Here is a 20597-nt window from a genome sequence, read left to right on the forward strand (position 1 = left end):
AATCTCTTGCCCTGTGATTAAAGAGAACTGTTCCTGAGTCATGCTGAAGGTGGATCCACTTAGCTACAACCAGCCTAGCAAGGGAGTGCTAGGACACGGGAGGGATCTCCTAAGGGCACACCAGTTCATGGATGAAGTTTAAGGTGGGGGGTTCTGCTTTCGAGTTACCACCTGGGATGATGGGGGAGATTGGGGATGAAGGCCCCAATTCAACAAAGCCTTTAAGCATGTTCTCAGCTGCAAGGGTAGGTTTACACTGCAGCTGGGAGGTGCGATTCCCTGTTCAAGTAGCCAGACACATGCTAGCTGTGCTTGAGCTAGCGTGCTAAACATCACAGCGAAGCTGTGGCGGCAGCATGGGCTAGCCGCCCAAGTACAGCCTCGTCCAAGACTGGAGGTCCCACTAAAGTCAATGGGATCTAAGCTTTTCTGAATGGGGCCCTATGTCAGGGTCTGTGTGTTCTGTTGAGGGCAGGGGAGGGGAAACAGCCTGTTAACAGCTCCCCCTCTTAGGGGATGGGATATTTAGCCCCACAATCACACAGCCCGTGCTGCCCACAGGCCATAGCTGTCAAGACAGAGTCTTCATATTCAGTCTAATTTTTCTTTTTTTTAAAATTTCATCTCATTCCCCCCCACGACACCCCCATGAGCTACGCTAACCAATCTGTGCTTATACCCGTCAGCTATTTGTATACTAAGGTGACCAGACAGCAAATGTAAAAAATCGGGATGAGGGTGGGGGGTAATAGGAGTCTATATAAGAAAAAGTCCCAAAAATCAGGACTGTCCCTATAAAATCGGGACATCTGGTCACCCTATTTGTATATGGACATTCCCGCCCAGGCCTGATTCCCTACTGCCCGGCTCTTGGTGTCATTATTTATACCTGTGCAAAATAAGTGTAAATTGCTACCATCCTCCTGACTGGATGGCCTGCTACACCCACGTTGCACAAGTGTGAGCAAGGAGGACCAGTGCACGGATGGGGAGAGCGAGGCCCTCCATTGGCGATTAACTTTTGCTATCTCTATGGGAATCACTCCTGCCAGCCCCCTGATCTTTGTGTTGCTTTATCTGAACTCTTTCCAGGCTGAAAGCAATGTCGCGGTTGTGATCATCACACCAGGGCAGGGGAGAGAGGGAGCATTCTCACTCTGCTCCCTGGTTTGGTGCCTTTGCGCATGCAGATCACAGCTCTACCGATGCTCCTATTTTGGGCTGCTGTTCTACATCACCAGCTCGTGCTTCGTTGGCTGCCCACTGTCACTGCCGAGGGCCTGTCTTCATTAGAAATTTGCTTCAAGGTAGCTACTTTGGTACAAACCCCTAATGTAGATGAGCTGCACTGGTGTAAAACGGGGCCTGCACAGAGCAACACTGCACTGGTGTGAGATTCGTTGTCCACTGGGGCACTGCAGTTGCATTTGAGTTTTGCATCAGCGTCGCTGCATCAATATGAACTTCCCTTATGTAGACAGGCCCTGAGTCTCTTTCAGCCATGAACCTTCACCGGGTACCTCCCTTCCACTCAGTGTCTGTGGTCTGGATTATTTTCCCCCTAGTTGTATTAACTTGATAATTTCTCCAGCTGACTCTCAGTTTGGCCGTGGTTCCACTCCGTAAGGCCCAGATCCTGCTGTGAGCCCCACCTGGATGCAAGATGTCTGACCATGCAGAGCTCACTGCAGCATCAGGATCTGAGATTCTTTTGTTCTGTTGCCCATTCTTCTGAGACACACGTCGCCCTTTGCCAAGAGGTAGTAGAAGTCCGGGTCCTTGCAAGCAGACCTTTTAGGAGGAGGAGAAATCAGTGAAGTGGAGTTTGGGTATACACGGAGTGCAACTGAGTTACACCCGTACACCAGTCCTGAACTAAGATGGTCAAACAGCATGCAGGGCAATCTTTTCTTTCAGTAATCTCAGCTCACTACCAATGCCCAGAGAGCAACTCTGCCTCACGCACTGACTCCAGTCAGAGACCAAGGCACAGAGCAAACTCACACAGCTCCCTCTCTCCTTAATCTACCTCTACACACAACCTTGCTTAATCCAAAAGAAGCACAACACAAATAGCACATCTCCCCAGGAGTCAAAACTTGCTTGCACCCCAAGAAAAAAGAATTTGGAAGACTGCACAACAGTGCCACATACCGGTGCCTTCCATAACAAAATTCTCTGTCTGTCCTGGGTGTTCACAACTTCTCCTGCTTTAGGGCCAGACTGTGTTTAGTCCCAGAACAGTTCACAAGAAAGGGGCATTCTCCTCCCTGGAGATGGGTCATAATTCCAGAAAGTAAAGGCTGCTCCCTGTAGCGCTTCATTCCAAGACTGTGTGAATGCACCGAGTCCAGCTCCTAAGCTGAGAGCAGATTGCTCAGTGCTCTCTTGGCTTTGGGGAGGGGAATAAAAAGGGCCTCCCAAGGAAGATATTCCAAAGAATTTACGACTCAATCAAGCAACTCAAAAGGAGCATAAATGGAATTAGTTTTAATATTGTTAAGTTGCAAAAATACAGGCATATGTGCATGCCAAAGCTAAAACGGATGCATGCAGCGAGGGGAAACATATGGGTGCCCATCTGGTAAAAAGCGCATTGCTAGACCTTCCTACACTTCTCATTTACAACGAGAAGCAAAGTTAGCGAACATAAATTTGCTTTGCAAAAAACGTGCAAGGAACAGCTTGCTTGCCCATAACTGTTTTACTGAGCAAGATATGAATAACCTTGATTTCTCATCTAAGCCACCTCAGCCACACTCTCGGGGGATTAATTAGCCTCTAAACAGGTCTTTGGATGGGGAAACAGAGCGCCTTGGAGATAGGAAGGCAAAAGAAACAGAGGAGGCGACAAGACTAGATGACACAGCAGGTCAATATATTAGATGTCTCTCGTTAGTCATTTGCAATTGTACCTGGTTCAGGTCACAAATGCGATTACTTTGGTGGGGCTCCACCATATTTATTACTGGCTGATTAGATATTAAAACAGCAAGTAGAAAGCTACTGCTGCTGCACAAGATTGGATCAGGAAAATCCCAGGGCTACCAAAGCAGAAGGAAGCAGAGTGGGTGCTTTCTGTACCAGTGCGGTCACCTGAACCGAGCGACGGTATGTGGGGGGATTAGGAACGGGGCAGTGTAATCTGGGATTGATCCCCACTGGCAGAGCTGTATGGGGACCAGGTACTGAAAGAGCAGGGGGACTGAAGGGCATGCCTGAAAAGCTTTGCCAGAGCATAGTTTGTGTCCAGCTGCTGATGGGGTGTGGGGTGCATCAGTAACCGAGTGGGGGCGGGGGGCTAGGGATACAATGGCAGAGGGTGCTGTAGCTCAGATAAGATGCATCAGCAAAGTTCAGTGGCTTTGGGTCAGGACTAAGGTGTAACGGAAACGCTGGGCAGGAAAAACGGAAACGTTTTTCCCTCCCAGGACCAAGCCCAAATTGAATTAGTGCAATCAGCCTGTCAAGTCAATGAGAACTGAAGGCTCAAAAAATTGTCAGTGCGGAGGCGAGGGGTCAGCAGCTGCCTGTTCAGGAGCAGACCCTAACTGTCGAGTGAAGACGCAGCAACGTTACAAAGATCTGCTAGCTGTCTCAATGCCTGATGCCTTCGGAAGCTACAGATCCCACCAGCACATGCCAATTGTACTTCTCTTTCCCTCCCCGCCCGCAGGAAGGAAACAAAAAGAGTGACACTGTGTAATATAAATAGGAGCAGGTGTGGTCTCCGACTGCAGAGAGACGGAAGGGCATGAAACATGGGGAAAAAGCCAGTTCTCTCCCTGACACATAGTTACAGTAGCAGAGCAGAACAGTGGGCGTCACGGCTCCTGGGTTGTCTGCCAGTGGCCTCCTGTGTGCTTTTGGGTGAGTCACTCTATATAAGCCTCATTCCCCCATCTGTTATATGATATTTCTCTCCCTCCTGAGAGGGGCTGTGAGTGTGAATTCATTAACGTTTGGAGAGATCCTTGGATTTATCAAGTTTCAATAAAGCATCATTTTTTGACTGCTTCTGCATTTTCCAGGCCCATCAGTGAGCAGAAGTACACATGCCGAAGAAAGACTGAGCACAGCTCTTCTCGGGATATTTACTACCTGTCCGAAACCCGGGATAAGCCAGCATCTCCTGAGAGCATTGGATCAAAGGGAATTCGGAAAGATCAGCTCGGTTCCTGCCAGCGACTGAGAGCTCACAATTCCCAGCCACGCGGATGGGAGTTAAGGATGCACAGCACTTTGCGGGATCAGGCTCCACATGCAATCTGAGACCAAATACCTGTCTCCAGCTATCACACTAAGAGACATGCTGTGCTCCCCCTTGATGAGAAGTGTGAGTAATAATTAAGATGCCTTCAAAGGGGCCTCCAGCCTCGATAAGCCTTCACCTCTCCAGCAGAAGAAGGATCCTGGTTATGACAGTCTAGATACCTGTGATTGCTTTAACAAGAGCATTTTCATCCCAGAAGTATTTTACTAAGGTTCTTTTATGTCCCCCATTATCTTAGTATCTGAGCAGAGCAGCTCCCAGTCTTTAACGTAGCTCTGTCAGTACCCCTGTAAGGCAGGGTAGTGCTTTGATTCCCATTGTACAAATGGGAAACTGAGGCACGGACAGGCTAAGTGACTTGTCTAAGGTCATAAGATCATAGAAGTGTAGGGCTGGAAGGGACCTCGCAAGGTTATCAAGTCCAACCCGCTCACTGAGGCAGGACCAAGTAAACACCCCTGAAAAGGTGTTTGACCAACCTGTTTTTAAAAACCTCCAGTGATGGGGATTTCACCACCACACTTGAAAGCCTATTCCAGTGCTTAACTATCCTTATAGTAAGAAAGTTTTTCCTGATATCTGACCGAATTCTCCCTTGCTGCGGATTAAGCACTACGCCTCTTGCCCTACCTCCACACAAGAAGCTCACACAAGAAATCTGCAGCAGAGTATGCAATTAAACCCTGTTCTCTCATGTCCCAAATGAAGACTCTAACCATTGGACCATCCTTCCTCTCTATGGCCCTAATTCAGAAAAGCCTCCCTACTCAAGAAATCACTTAAGTGCATTCTTCACTTTGAGCACGTGCTCCTATTGAATTCAAAAGGACTTGAGCATGTGCTTAAAATTAACCTTGTGCTTACAGGCTTTCCTGACCTGGTGCCTATGAATGGACATTCAGTAGTTGAAAGAGGGGAGGGGGAAGGGAGACAGAAATACTTTGGAAGAAACATTTGCATGCAGCTAGATTTCCATTGGTCTCAAAACAAATTAAAAAATTAAGTAAAAGGGAAAAAAAAAGCCACCCTCGCTGGCATTTTCAAAAGTGCCTCGTGATTTCTGAGGCCTTAATTTTGGGATTTTCAACTTGAGAGATTTTTAAAGGGCCTGATTCTCAGAGGGCAAGGTGCTCAGCATTCTCTGAAAATCAGGTCCCTGGAGCTGGACACCCAAAACCGGAGACATGTAAGATCACTAGGCCCTTGAGAAAATGAAGGCCTCTGTGTTTAAAGGCTGGGACAGAAATGGACAAAAGACATGGAGTTAAAAAAAATCAAAGCAATAAAAACAAAAAACAAAAAGATAACGATATCAGCTGAGTTGAGCATAGATGGTCAGTCTGACCCTGGAATATCCTCAGCATTTTTCCCTTTGTGTCATGACTTCAATGCTGTATTTAAGTCCCTGGGGTTTTTATTGTTTTGGTTTTTTTTAAATCTTTCCATGTACGGTCTATAAAAAGTGAGTTAAAGCATTTACCAGAAGCCAAGATGCCTTCAAAAAGATCTTCAGGCTTATATAAATATGTATTTAGGATCAACTAAATACATACTGGGGATTTCAAGCATTTGTAAAGATGTCTTTCTTCACTGGTTGCAGAGAGAAATTGGTTTGTGTGTTATACATCCGCACTTGTTACATGTATTGTGTTTTGCACTGATTATGTTTTAGTGCAGACAGTAATGGTTCGTTACATATCTAATACACATTTTGCTATACATTACCAATGTTTTGTTGTGTGTTTATGCTGTACATATGTCGGTAGATATGTTACATGCCTTTGCATGCATGTTCTGTGTATGTTGGCATGTGTGTCATACATTAAATTCTTCTCTCAATTAACACCAGTTTACCTCTAGTATATATCAGGTAAATAACACTATTAGTTACTTTAGATTTACACTGGTGAGGAATTTACTGTACGACATGTATACCAAAATGCATGTAACAAATGTTCCAAAGTACATAAAGCAAGCATGCCAACACACGTGTACAATTCATGTAACATATCTACCAATACACATACTGTAAAAATGTAGTCCTGACAGTTATGGTATATGTACTATGTGTGTTTCTGATATGTTTGTCATACATGGTCTGGTACATGATTCATTTACGTGGCAAGCATTATTCCCATAATTCCACCTATGCTGTGCACATATGTACCGTGGCTGGATGGCTAATTTTGAAAGAGTATGGGAGACATGGATGGGCCTATAAGCTTGAAAACTATATTACTGGTTAAGGGCCATATTTTGCATTGACTCTCACTTCTTATTCAATCCCGTTGGCCCCCAAACTTCCAGATCTGCCTGGCAGTTTAAGTAACAAGTACCAGATCTTTGGCAGTATATTCTCCACTGGCTACTGGGGAATACATAAAGGTGAGACATGCTAAAGTAGGGTCTGGTAGGATACTGTCTCTGAGGAGAAGCAGGTGATTTACGATGATCAGTAACAGAGTGATGAGATGAAAGAGCAAACCTATTATGCTAAGCAGGAGCCCTGAATACTGAAATAAAGTAGAGCCAAGAGAAAGAGGATCCTGCCGTTGCTTGGAATAGATACTGCATGGCTGTGTGCTTAAGGCACATGTCTTTAAGATCTGGCCTGACATTTTAGGAGGGAAGAGCTAAAAGGAGGTTGGTCTCGATGCAAAGCAAGCTGGGGAGCAGGTGCAGGGCTGCCATGAGGCACAGCAGAGATGACTGAATTGAGCTAGGAGATTTAGAGCAGCATTGCAGGAGAGCCAGGAGTGAACAGAAGCGAGTGTTACTGCCAGCACAAACTGACTGGGCCGCTGGTCAGTAGCAGATGGACGTATGGCTTTGGCAGGTCCCATCAGTGGCAGAGAGGCCTTTGTCTGCAGTGCACAGTAAATCAGGTGCCTTAGAGGTAAATATTTTCACCTGCTTTGTTCTCAACAAGGAGGGCAAGAATTATGCCAGCTCCATGGTTCAGTAAGAGGCAGTGGGGTAAGTAGGACGGTGTGGTCTGGTACACCGTACCAGTAAGATATTTAGAGCCGGTACGCTGTACTGGTAAGATATTTAGAGCCGGTACACTGTACTGGAAAGACACAGGAGGAGCAGAATGTGGGGCTGCCAGGCGATCCCATGCCGGCAGCTCCTCCAGCACAGCTGTACCATCCTCAGCCCTGCTCCCAGCCCTTCCATGCAGCTGCATCTAGCGTCTGCTGTCTGGGGTCTGAACACAGCCCCGCCAGAGGACAGGGCTCTCCCCCCTACCCCCTTTAGCTGGTGCAGAATACTGGTAAGAAATGAATTCTACTTGTACTACCGGTAACAGGAGACAGAGGCTTTCACCTCTAAGAGACTGGATCGTTCCTGCAGCTGTCCCCTGATGAACGTTTGGGGGTCTGAGGGAATCAGTCCAGTTCTTGGTCTACAGCAGAAAAAACATTGGCTCTTACAGCCCCTTGTTGACGGTCACAGCAGTGTGACCAGCCCTGAATGGGACATGGAGGCTGTATTCCTCTCTCACCCATAGGGGAGTTCTGCCAGGGAAGGGCTGAGATACATTGGCAGGATGTCATGGGGAACACCATACTACACTGCTGATGCTCTTTAGATAAACAGGGAACTTTTGTCTCCAGGGCCATCACTCTAGTATCGTTTCTGAGAACTAAATCTACTTAAATAGCTAAAACCACTAAACAGACATTGGGCCAAACTCCCCTCCAATACATCCCTAAGGAAGCCATTGGGGTGTATAACCAAGGCCAGAATTTGGCTTTACAGACATAGCACATCTAAGAACTGTATCAGTCGTATTGCTACTACCGAGTTTTCAGAGCAGTGGAAAGGGATGGATTTAGCCATATAGATTCATGCACGCGGCTGGGCCTCCACACACCTTGTTATCCCTCCTTCCCGCGTAGCTATACAGAAAGCACTTTGTTACAACTGTGAGACATCCGTGAATACAAATAAAGCAGATAATGTAAACTCAGGAGTCAGTGCATTGCTGGTCCATCTAGTTCAATACCAAGGCTCCAGCAGTGGTCAGGACCCAGTGTTTTAAAACAAGGTTGCTGCTCCACCCCACTCTATAGATACCTGGCCAATTACACAACGCTGGGGATAAAGAAGAGGAAATCTTTTCCTTACCCCTGAAGTGATCAGCTTAATCCGGAAACATAAGATCGGCCGAGTTGATAGAACTGACTAGCTTATGTAAATGCAATACTAAATCTGATTCAGCCCTTTCTAAAATCCACCCACGCTGCCCCCATGAGGCTGCTAAAGCTGGCCGACGTAGCCCAGGTCGTGCTCAGAACCGCTGAAAACAGAGCCAGGCTTGATTCTCCTCTTAGATCAGTGTCACCCTGGCACCATTCCATTGAGGTCAATGGAGTTACTCCCAATTTACACTAGTGTGCATGGGATCAGAATCAGGTCCTTTGGGCTTCCTGACCTTGGGCCATGGCCTTTGTTTGAAAGTGAGACAATGTTGCCATTAGCAGCATTCACTTGGAAAGGAGGCATTCACCTCCTCTTAAAGGCTACTGGATACCCAAAGGCAGGCATCAATATCAAATGCATTTGTGACTCCAAATGCTTCAGATCCACCGGCTCGCATTCTGGCCTGAAAGACACAGTACTCTGAGGAAGAAGAGCAGAACAGGTCAATTAACCCATGAACTATCCCCCTTTCCTCTCTGGAGATGGGGATTGATAAGTAGGGGTCCTATTCTCCTGCTGCAGGATCTGAGCAAATACCACTGACGGCAATTATGATGATGATTATTTGTATTACAATAGCAGCTAGAGCTTCCAACCAAGACCAGGGTTTTGTTTTGCTAGATGCTGTACAGAGATAGCCCCTGCACTGAAGACTCTACAGTCTAAATAGAGAAGACAAAGGTTAGAAGAATGGAAATATTAGAATTCCTATTTTACAAATGGGGAAACAGGCAGAGAGCAGTGACGTGAATTACCTAAAGTCACACAGGGAGAAGAGGAGGTACTTGAACTCAGATCTCCTAAGTCTCAGCACAAGAGTAATTTGTATCCTGCCCAGAGAGATCTAGGACCCAAGCTTAGTTAGGAGTGAAAGGCTATGTCTACACTACACCGCTTTTAGTGACATGGCTGTGTCACCATAGCCGTGCCGCTAAAAGTCGCGCAGTGTAGCCGCTGTTTATCGGTTCTCCTGCCGAGAAAAAACATCTACCCCCAACGAGTGGCGTTTGCGTTGTCAGCTGCCAACAACGCGCTGTTCACACTGGCATGGCCAAACTTTTGTCTTCCCGGGGGTGTTAACACCTCTGAAAGACAAAAGGTTTTTCATTCAGTTGCCAGCGTAGACATAGCGAAAATTAGCGTGCTGGGTTTAAATACTGCAGTCAAACACATGACGCAAAGCCACCCCATCAGTCACTGCCTGACAGCTGCCATTTCAGGAGTCTGGTGAGAAATCAGAATTACGCTCCAGGTTAAGAAATGAGATGCAGCTGCTGAGGTGGATGGGGCATAGGGCCGGGGTAGCAGGGTTTGAGCTGCAGGTCACGACTGTTTTAGATACTTCGGCAGAGCTGGGTGGATGCAGGTTGTACAGCTCCTATTCACTCTATACATCACCTCCAATCAGCGCTATTAGCCCTTTACTTCCATGAGTTCTAAAGTGGCAATGTCCTTTTACTTAGGTTTCCTGCTGTGCTAAGACACGGCGCGTCTAGTGGTGTGAACCGTAGTTAAAAAATTATGCTTCATGATTCACAGTAAAGTGGATGCAGCTGCCAGGCCATGTCAAAGATAGAAAAGCAACATGATGTGTTGATTGCCCATGATTGCTTGTATTTTTAACTCCCCGATGCATCAAAAGGAGGAATTGGAGAACATGTCTGTGTGTGTGTGTGTGCGCGCGCGCGCGTGCATATCAACTTACACATGTGCACATGCATTCATGACTGTGGTGGAGCATTCTCAATGTTCACATTGGTGGTTGTGACCAAGAGCCTCTGGGTGCCAACTGGCAGAGGAAACAGGGTGCATAAGGTTGTACAAGGATCCCTGGGTCAGATACTGGCATAATAGCCCACTGAAGGGTGGTATGGGAGGTCTCTGTTGAGAGTCAGTTTCCCACTCATCATAATCAATGCAAAATGTATGTACAGCTCATGTTTAAGGAGTTATGTACCTATATCGAAAATTATGTTCTTCAAGCCGTGGGGTTACGGCAGCTTGCGAGGAGGTGACGTGCCTTGGAGATGTTCCTGTCAGGCAGGAAGTAACTGACACCAATCTCCCTGTCTGGCCACTTGTGTATCGTTTACCTATTTGCATACTGAGCCAAGTGCAAATTGAGAGATTGTAAAATCTACGAGAAAGGAATTGTACTGGAAGAAACAAACAGTGGAGGGAGAGGTTACCTGTTTATGAAAAGGACAAAGGATAGGTCTGGTATATCTTGGCGTGCAAAGCGACACACGGAATCTTTCACCTAGGAAGCAAACTGACCATATTCATGTCTCATGAAAGAAGGCTCACAGCCAGCCTGGCTGTAAAGCACTGCAGGGACTTTGGGAAGAGCAATTCTGTACTCGACAGGAGTGTATCTGGTTAATTAAATCTAGGCTCTAGAGTGCGTGTTATGATTTGATTTTGTAACCGTTTGTTTCCAAGACTTCTACTTGCTACAATTTGAATCTCTGTGCTTTGTTAAATCATTTTATACTTGCTGTCACTATAAACTAATCTACGTGCCGCGATTTAAGCAGAGCAGTGATCTAATGTGGAACTGGTAAGCTGGGCTGTGCTCTTTCTTTGGAAGCAGCGGATCAATGAATACTGCAAGTGTCCAGAGGACCAGGGGCTGGACAGTCCAGGGAGATGCTCGGAGGGATCAGGGGTTGGACTGTGACAGCAGGGCCTGCAAGGCCAAGAGGGGAGGCTTGTGTTTGCCATGACCAGTTCTGTTGGGGAGCAGACCCACAACAGCAAGGCCGGCTCCAGGCACCAGCCTGTAGGGGGCGGCGGCGCAGAGAACCAGAGCGCCCTGCAGGGCAGTCCTCTTCCTTCCCTCCCTGCCGACCGGAGCGGAGCCCTCGCAGCAGGCGGCAGGAGGCGGCACAGCGGGAGGGGCCGCGTGGCAGCGCCCCTGCTGTAGCCCTGGCCATCCCCTTCTCTCTCTCTCCCGCCTGCTCCCTCCCCCACCCCACCCCCAGCCGGTCCCCCTGCACCGTGCCTCAATTTCCCCCTTTGTAGACATGGCACTGACCCTGTGTCTCCGGGGGATAGAGGGGCTTCATTCATTAGTGTCTATAAAATGCTTTGGGATGCTGGGACAGAAGGGGCTAGCAATATGCAACGAATTATTGTTATGAATAATAATTCCTTGTCCCTCAGCCCATTCTGGGAGCCAATCCCTCCCCCTTGCTAAGCAGGAGCATGGAAGCCTCACCCAGGAAACTAAATAGTTATGACTCTGTGTTTATTTAGCCTCTTTCACCCACAGACCTCAAAGATTTTTTACAAACATTAATCACTTACGCCTTGCAGTGTCCCTGCGGCACGGTGAGGTTAAGTAACTGGTCCCACGCAAGTACCATGATGGCCATTTTACACATGGGAAACTGAGGCACAGAGGAGTTAAGTAACTTGCCCAAGGCCACCCAGCAAATCAGGCAGAACCCCACAAAGATCCTATGAATCCTGACTCCTGCTCTCCTGGTGCCATTCCATCACTACAATTCCAGGAACACTATCAGGAACCAAGGATTAAGGGCAAAGGGGCATAGAGAGAGAAATACACAGGAAGAAAAACTGAGCAATCCCTCCTGTGGCTAATCCCCTACTGTATTTTAGTGTATCTGTTCAGAACCATCGCAGATGCCTGAAGTCCCAGTGCCCATCTCAAAGCATCCTCTTACCTTTTCCAGACAGGTGCCTCCATGTCACCGTAGGCTCTGGTCTCCCAAAGGCCAGGCACATGAGAGTTACGCTGCTCCCTTCGTTCACCGTGATGTCTGAGGAGATGTTTATAATCTGGGGAGGAACTAGAAAGAAAAGAGAGAGAGAGAATGAGGAGAAATTCATGAGAACTGTGTCTGATCCAAGGCTCATCCTTAATGCTTTGGCAATCTCAAGCCTTCCACTCTGGTACAGCACATCTGAAGCGTCTCAGGGCTGAATTATGCAGGCTCAGAGAGTTTGGAGTAAACCACATTCCTAATGCTTCCCCTACTACACTTGGGAAGTCTCTACTGAAGTGTCAATGCAATACCAGCTGTTCAAAGGCCCACTCAGGAGCTGCAGCCTCATTCCACAGTCCAAGGCTTGTTTAAAAGCACTGACATATCCCACCACCCAGAAGGGAACCCACCTACTTTCCAAGTACCCCTTGTTTCTAAAAGAGACATGTTGAACGCTCTAGGAGCCTGGCCATTTGCATCCAGCTGGTTTACACACCCCACAGTTTGAAATACCCGCTCTTCTTGCAAAGTTTGAATAGCACAGAGCGGTCAACTTACTACAACAAAAACATGCCGCTGTTCCCAAACGTTCCTCAGTAGAGCATCGAGGGATTAGCGTAAGCAAATGAAACCTGTCTGGGTTCATCACATAAAGCACATTTTATAGTGATCAGAGATGAACCTGAAACAAACCTCCTGATCTCGTCACCACAGAACGAGATTTCACAGCTTGGCCCAGGGAATATAACCCCTGGACACTTTTAGGGCCTGATCTAAAGCCCATTGAAGTCAGTGGAATTTCTATTGACTGTGGATCAGGCCCTTACGATGCTGGCTACAGTTACTGCCTTCGGGTGGTACATAGGACCCACGAGTGCTCTGGGTGCTTTGCAGACAGGTGGGAAAACAGGCTTGTGCCCTGCAAGATTTACAGTCTGCAGATGGTGTTTTAAGAAAGGGGAAAGAGATGGAATGGAAGACAAGATTTTCCCTGCCCCCCCTTTCCTAATTATGATTTGGGTTTTGTTTTGGTTTTTTTTAATGCTCAGTCCATTTGCTCGAGGGTGCTGTTCTTGCTGCTTATGATCCTTGTCTGTTTGCTGTGGGTTTGTAACCCAGGTCTGTAGGCTTTTTAAATTTGCTGACTTGCTTTTTAAATCCTGATCCATGTATAGGCAGTTACTGACGTGGCTCTGTCCATTCACAGAGTGGGAAGAGTTTTTTGTTTTTTTTCCAAACCACGCCCTGCTGATTTGATTTGGGACACAGTCCAGGACCTCAGCCACCTGCTACCCTCCCTGCCATAGAATGAGTGCTTGGGAGTAGCACAATTCCCCGCCCTACCCACCTGAAAATGGAAAGCCTGAGATGGTCTTTTCAGATATGACCCTCTCCCCTCCCAGAGCCCCCCATCCTCCTCCCCCTCGCTCAGCTACTCACAGAGACAAAGCACTCAAATCCCTTTCAGCAGCGGTTACTTTAAATAGCCATGTGACTCCATTCTTGCCCTGGTAATTCAGACCCTGTCTGCTTTGCAGCCTGCCTGCTCCTGGATTCAGTGCCACGCCCCTGGCTGGGAGTCCAGGGCTGCAGCACCACCACAAGTCCTAAGGTTGTGGAGACCATCCCAGAAGACCCCTTCCCACAGCCCAGGCCTGAGGTCATGCAGGGATTATCCCCATCCCTTCATGATTTGAGCCCATCAAAGCCATTTGTTTATTCATTGCTACCTGGCTCTCTAAGAGGCTTGCAATGATGTTATACACCTAATGACAAACTCACGTCTCACCCAGCAAACATAGCAGCCAGGCACCCACACTTCAAAGCTCTCCTGCTTCCAGACCCTCTTCTCTCATCAGCAAGCCTAATTTCTGTTTCCCATGCCTCTTAAAGAAACAACATCCAAAACATCACCCCAGAGAGGCCCAATGCTGAGCCCTCTTCATTTAAGGAAGAGGGCGGTCAAGTCTTACAATGCTGGCTCTGTGGCTCAAGCTGTAGCAGCTCATGCTTTATACTCACAAGGTCCCTGGTTCAATCCCCACTATGGCAGTTATCAAAGAAATAGCTGCAGAAAATGGGGCTTGATAGTTGTGTGGAGTAAAAAAAAATTCTGAAGGGCAGAGTTTCTCAATGTGGGGGTTAGTGAGGCTGCTGAAAGAGGGGTCAGGACCTTCCTGTCCTTTCCATATTGCTGGGAAGGGGTGCTCCCAGCTAGACCGTGGTTAGATGGGAGGGAAGTCCTTAAGTAGACAAGGCTTCACGGTAGTAACTGGTTTAGTTCTAGGGATAAGTTGCTATCTACATGTGGAGTCAGGAGTGCCTAGACATTTTGGTGAGGTTATTAATTAACAATCCAAACAAACAAACATACAAGAGATTGGCCAGAAAAGGAACCAGGGAGCTGGAGTGGGCACTGAATTCGGTTTCCAGCTCAGCCATACACGCCCTGGCTGACCCTGGGCAAGTCACTCAGGCCAAACTTTTTAGAAGGGACTCCTGATGTTTTATGCCCAAACCTGAAGGGCCCAAAGGTGCTAAGAACCCACAGCTCCAAGGACCAGCCTGTGCGAGCTGGAAGACCTCCGCATACCCCTTGCTGAGAACCACTGCATGTGAAAATTAGGACCTAATTTGGGCAGCCAAAGATGGAGGCCTCCAGACGTAAAGGCCACTGGGGCCTTAAACCTGTTTTGTGAATCCCAAATGTTCAAAAAGGCAAGAGTTGTACAGATGAGAAAGCTGAAGCATTATTTTGAGAGAGAGAGTGTATATGTGTGTGTGGGGGTGGGGTGGGGGTGTGTGGGGGGGGGTTCTGAGCCTTTCGGGTGCCCACATTTCAAGCTTTTCTTCACACCCACGAAGACTAGGTTTTCTGTTTGAGATTCCCCACCATAATCCCTTGGCTCCAGGAGTTGGGGCTGTAAGAATAACACCAAATATGCTGAGACTCGGTAACATTTCAAGGGATGGCAACGCTCTCTCTCTCTGAGCCTCAGTCTGCCCTTATAGCTCTGCCCATAGGGAGTTGGTGAGGATAACTTCCTTTAAGTTTGTGGGCCCCTCAGACACTACAGCAATGAAGGCAAGCACCTAGCTAACCAGGCAGGTTATTCAAAATGTTCATTTAAGAAAGCTTCATTCTGTAGTGCTGCAAAGCAGTGGGTGGTTGGAGGGAAGATCTCCAGCCATGTGGAGGCTCAATTCTGACTCTCCCCTCTCAACTGCTGGGAGCAGGAAGAATTAAAAGCTGTTCACGATGCCCTGAAATCACCCGGGGAAAGATATTTCGTTTTCACTCCCCACTCTGCTGCTGGCGATATAAAGCCTGGCAGATTTAAAGGATGGCTGACATCTCATGGCAAGCTGAAAAACATCCAATGAGGAAATTATTCAGCCCTCTCCATCCTAAATATTCTGTATTTCTCTCCGCTGGCTCTTTATTACAAAGGACACTGGCGTGAAAACGTGTTCTTCAAGGATTCATCTGTGTCTCTGCTGTTTATTCCCCACCTGAAATCATAAGCTCCTGTTTGCGCCTTCACAGCTGGTTGCTATGGAAGTGATTATGTCCTTGGTGTCTTTCCCTCCCACCATAAAGCAGGGAAGGAAGACGCTAGTTCAAGGAGAGGATGGATGGTCTCTGCCAGGACAGGACTGGAGTCTGTTAAAGGCACTGTATAAGGAGTGCGGCATGACTGAATAGTTTGGTGGTTTATATTTAAATGAAGAAGGTTATCCGGGATTACACAGCCATACATGGAAGATAAACTTCCTTTTAAGCACAGGTAACTGTGATCCATCCTGCACGGAGGAGGCGATGTGTAAGCCCTCGCATGGTATGTTCTTCCGGGCAGGGACTGTCTCTTGAATATGTACCGCTCCTAGCACAGTGGGGCCCTGAGCTTGGTTACACCTAACTCCTAGGGAAGCTAGACTCCTTTGAGGTGGCGAGTCTGCTGAGAGGTCTGCATTATGCAGCGCACAGCTAAATCCCGGGCCTTGGGCAGCAGCACCCAGAACCCTGCTGCTTTATATCATGTCATGTCAGCTCAGAGCCTGTTCTATTTATGATTGCGTCTCGCCCCTGTGTTGTATTTTGTGGCGAGAGATGATAGGGAATTAGAACAAATGATTATGAATTACAGGGATATAAATACATGCCATGAGGCTGATGACATCACAAACTACTCGCGCTTTGCTCTGGTGGTTTATAATGATCGTTTCCAGAGCATCTCCTGGCACGTTTATTTATAGCCTTATTCACAGTTTCCCTAGTCTTAATGTGCACAAGGCATAGAGTCTATTAAACACTGAAGAACAAGAGGTTACTTCTTGCCCATCCTTCCCCTGGCATCTCCCTTGGCTCTCATCCCAGTGTCTATTGGGCAAGGTACTGGCTTGATGGCTCCGGAGACGGGAAATCCTCTCCCCCCACATCCTCCCACCCTAACGGGAGTCTCTCTGGTCTGCTCCCGTTTTAGCCTCTGCTGAGCCTGCTGGCCAGGTCCTGTCACAGTGGTGCTTTTCTGACATGCACACTCAGAAATGGGCCAAGGATGGCAAATTAATTTCATACAGAGCAGGCACTTCTGGCCATTAACCCGGGCTGGATCTGAACCACTGACCTAGAGATGAAAGACCCTGTTACCAGCTAAGGCCTGGCCTCACCACCTCACTCCTATCCTATTAGCATCTGCTTGTTCGACTGTCTCACTAACTCCCCCTTGCCCCTTTGCTTTAGTACCAGCTCCTCCTTCTTTCTTCAGTCTTGACCCTCGCTTTCCTGCTGCTACTTCTTTCTCTCTCCTTCCCCTACCCTATTATCCCTCTGCGATTCCTTCCAGCTCGTGTGTCCTGCAGCCTCCTTGCTCCTCTGCCTTCTCTTCACCCCATCACCATCCCTCTCCCCCCACCCCCAGCTCCTATTCTGCAGGCTGGAATGGTGATTTCTTGCCACCAGCAGACAGGTGTGAGCAGAGCTGGCGTGGCAGGGATGTGAGAATCCCAATCAAGCCTAGAGGCATTGAGCCATTCCCTAGTTACCAAAGGTCAGCAGCGTTAGTCATAGGACCAGTTGGGAAAGATCTAATGGGGGGGAAGGAGAGCAGAAGTATTTTTGCCTTTAATTTATATGAGAAAGGCATGGGCACCCAAATCTCCGTGTGGGATGAAATCAGAGCAGAAAGTAGGTGTGCTTATTCTATGACTCACCAGGGTAGCCCAATCACGCAGGGAAACACCCATGGGTGTGGGGCTGAAGACAACTTGGGTGGGTAATAAAAAGGCAACATCTGCCCTAGAATGGATAGTTTGGGTTTGTAAAAACAGGAAGCTCTCTGAAGTAGAAAATAAAATGGCTGAGATAGTAGTTACAGGTAGAAGCTCTGTCCTCATGTCGCATGGCTAAAGCAGGCTGCATGGGCGTGTGGTGAAACTTCCTTCCAGCTTAGAATACGCAGAAAGAGAGACGTAGACTACTGGTATGTAGAGAAGCTCCCTGCAGAGCTAGATGCCCCCGACTGGCCCTGGAGGCCCGATGGCCAGACCTAGAGCTCCCCGTGTGAGTGTGACTTTCAGGAACAGCTTCTGATTTTGCACCCATAAATCAAGATGTCTAAGTGCTACCAGTTATGCCTGCAAGATCAAAGGCTGGGGCCAGATGCTGTGAAATGCCAGATACAGGGAGGGGGTCAAGTCCACATTTTCCAGCTCTGTGCAAAAAAAAAGGGCTGAAAATTGCTGATAAAAACATGATAACTGAGTCTCATTACAGCTAAAGACAAGTCTCATATTTTAGCATTTTTATTAAAGCTTTTTAAATTACTGAGTGTCTGGTATATTCAATACCAGCCTAAGTGATTTATATTAGTCTATCCCCAGATACTCCATCTAATAAATAACTTGGCAATCTCCTAACCCATAAATATCCCTGGCCCCGGCAAAAAGCAATTAAAGCATGTTAAAAAATGCTGCTTCCCAGCACTCCAGACTGCAATGTCATTGGATGCTTCACCTGGAATATTTCACACCACTTACTCAGGCAAAAAAGAAAAACAAACCCCACATACACACAAAACCTCACCCTGGCCAAGCTCCCCCCATCCAAAATTTATGCTTTGGCTCCAATTTAAAAACAAGCTACATACAAAACAATTTTTTAACGTTTAAACATGTCACAATGATGCAGAGATGTTACCAAGGAAAACATTATTTCCAGCAACAAGTGTTTCTTAGCCGCCTGAGACAGCTTAGGCTGCTAAAATATTGTTAAAAACCACTTCGGGAAGCAGTTGAGCCAAAAAACGTGCTTAAAATGCTATGGCATTAAGCACCAAGACAGCAGACTAAAATGTTATTAAAGGTTCCTGCCTCGCCAGCCCAGAATATATTTCAGGTTATTAAAGTTCAGGCGTATGCCAGGTAAAAGTCACCCTTATTTATGAGGGGAACTTGGAGTTCAGCGTTATATGCTTTAGTGGCACCACCTCTAGAAAAGTCCCTGATTCTTCCCTGCTTTCACCAGGACTATGAATGGGAACCTCTTGTGTACTCTGGATACTCCAAACAGAAGTTCACTGTAAAGCATCTGTAGGTCATGGAGGGTTTCACTGTAAAATGTAATTGAATTCCAAGGATCTAGTGCAAGTGAGCTCTTGTGGGACTTATCTTAGAACTATAAGGTTGGAATGAACCTCTGGAGATCATCTAGTCCAACCCACTGCTCAAAGCAGGACCAATCCCCCATTTTTTTTTATTTTTTTTTGCCCCAGATCCCTAAATGGCCCCCTCAAGGATTGAACTCACAACCCTGGGTTTAGGAGGCCAATACTCAAACCACTGAACTAACCCTGATTCCCAACTGCCAAATATTTTTCAAAAGACCATGATAAAGTCTCCCAGGAAGACATGCTTTCTTCTAATACTGATTAAGGAACCTGAATAGACATGCAGAGTACATCTACACAGCAATGAAAGACATGCAGCACCGCAACTGAATCCGTGTCAGCCGACTTGGGCCAGCAGGGCTAAAAAAAATAAGCGGAGACACACAGGCTTGACTGGATTCCAGGCTCTGATACCCAGCCCGAGCCTGAATGTCTACACTCTAGTTTTAGCCCCGCAGACTGAGCCCAGCTGACCCGGGCTCTGAGTCTCACCGCCATGGGTTTTTTATTGCTGTGTAGAAGTACACGTAGGGGTACAGACCCAAGGCCGGGGGGCTTGGGTGAGGGTTCTAAGATAGCTGTGTGGACAGTGCTTTGAAGGTGCTGCGCAGGCTCTGAAGCCTAGGAAGGGGGGTGGGTGTGGCAGACTCTAAGCAAAACATTTTTAGCCCAGATTCTCAAAGGTATGTAGGTATGTTCTTATATACCAATTTCAATGGTGGGACGCGGAGCCACTGTCCTTAAAACTAAGTTCACTTCCTGTTTTTTCCAGAAGAGTTTTGGTCTAGAGCAGTGGTGGGCAACCTGTGGCCCACGGGTTGCATGCGGCCCATCAGGGTAATCTGATTGCGGGCCGCGAGACATTTTGCTGACGTTCACTGTCCGCAGGCATGGCCCCCCACAGCTTCCAGTGGCTGCGGTTCGCTGTTCCCGGCCAATGGGAGCTGCGGGAAGCAGCAGCCAGCACGTCCCTGCGGCGAACCAGCACACCCAGGAACGGTGAACTGCGGCCACTAAAAGCTGCGGGGAGCTGTGCCTGCGGACGGTCAATGTTAGCAAAATGTCTCGTGGCCCGCAATCAGATTACCCTGCTGGGCCGCATGCGGCCCGCAGGCCGCAGGTTGCCACCTCTGTTCTAGAGACTAGGATAATGAGTGGGTGGACTTAGAGGAAGTGGGGTCTAGTCCCAGCTCTGCCACTGAACTGCTGGGTGTCCTTGATAAAGTCACTTCACCTCTGGGTGCCTCCTTTTCCCCAGCTTTAAAACAGGGATAAGTCCCCTTATTGTCCTTTAAGATCTAGGGATGGAAAGCATTATACGAGACCCTGAGTCTAACGCCTGGCCTGGGTTCCTGCTACAGATTTAAAAAGGAGTAATGGGAACCATTGTTAATGTCAGACAGCGAAGGTCTCCTTCAGCCTGGAATTTATCTCTGACTGTTCTAAGTGAATTACCTTAATTTACAGTCATATTTACTGTCAGACAGGCCAATTCCTTGTAAGCAGGCACAGATCCACCCAAGTCAACCCCTTCATGTGTTTCATTGAAGTCAATGGGGTGGCACTCGCACCATGGGTGAGTCTGGCCCAGTCTGAAACTTCCTTCATGCTGCGATATACCTGTGTGGCCAATCCCAGGCCACAGTGTTGGGCAACACAGGAATTTGTAAGGAAAGGGCTAACCCTAGTCTGTACCATTCACTTGTCTTTGGAACGGGC

At 47.6% G+C, this 20597-nt stretch overlaps 1 protein-coding gene across 7 annotated transcripts in view; it reads right to left on the reverse strand.

Moving 5' to 3' along the window:
* Positions 1 to 20597, reverse strand: part of OPCML (opioid binding protein/cell adhesion molecule like) — a 334176-nt gene that overhangs the window by 76036 nt on the left and 237543 nt on the right. For all 7 annotated transcript variants that reach the window (XM_054005489.1, XM_054005487.1, XM_054005488.1 and 4 more), the window contains exon 3: positions 12169 to 12294. In XM_054005489.1, coding sequence (XP_053861464.1) covers positions 12169 to 12294 — 126 coding nt within the window. The remainder of the gene's footprint in view (positions 1 to 12168; positions 12295 to 20597) is intronic.

The sequence above is a fragment of the Malaclemys terrapin genome, chromosome 15, assembly GCF_027887155.1.
Source record: "Malaclemys terrapin pileata isolate rMalTer1 chromosome 15, rMalTer1.hap1, whole genome shotgun sequence".
NCBI classification, from domain to species: Eukaryota; Metazoa; Chordata; order Testudines; family Emydidae; genus Malaclemys; species Malaclemys terrapin.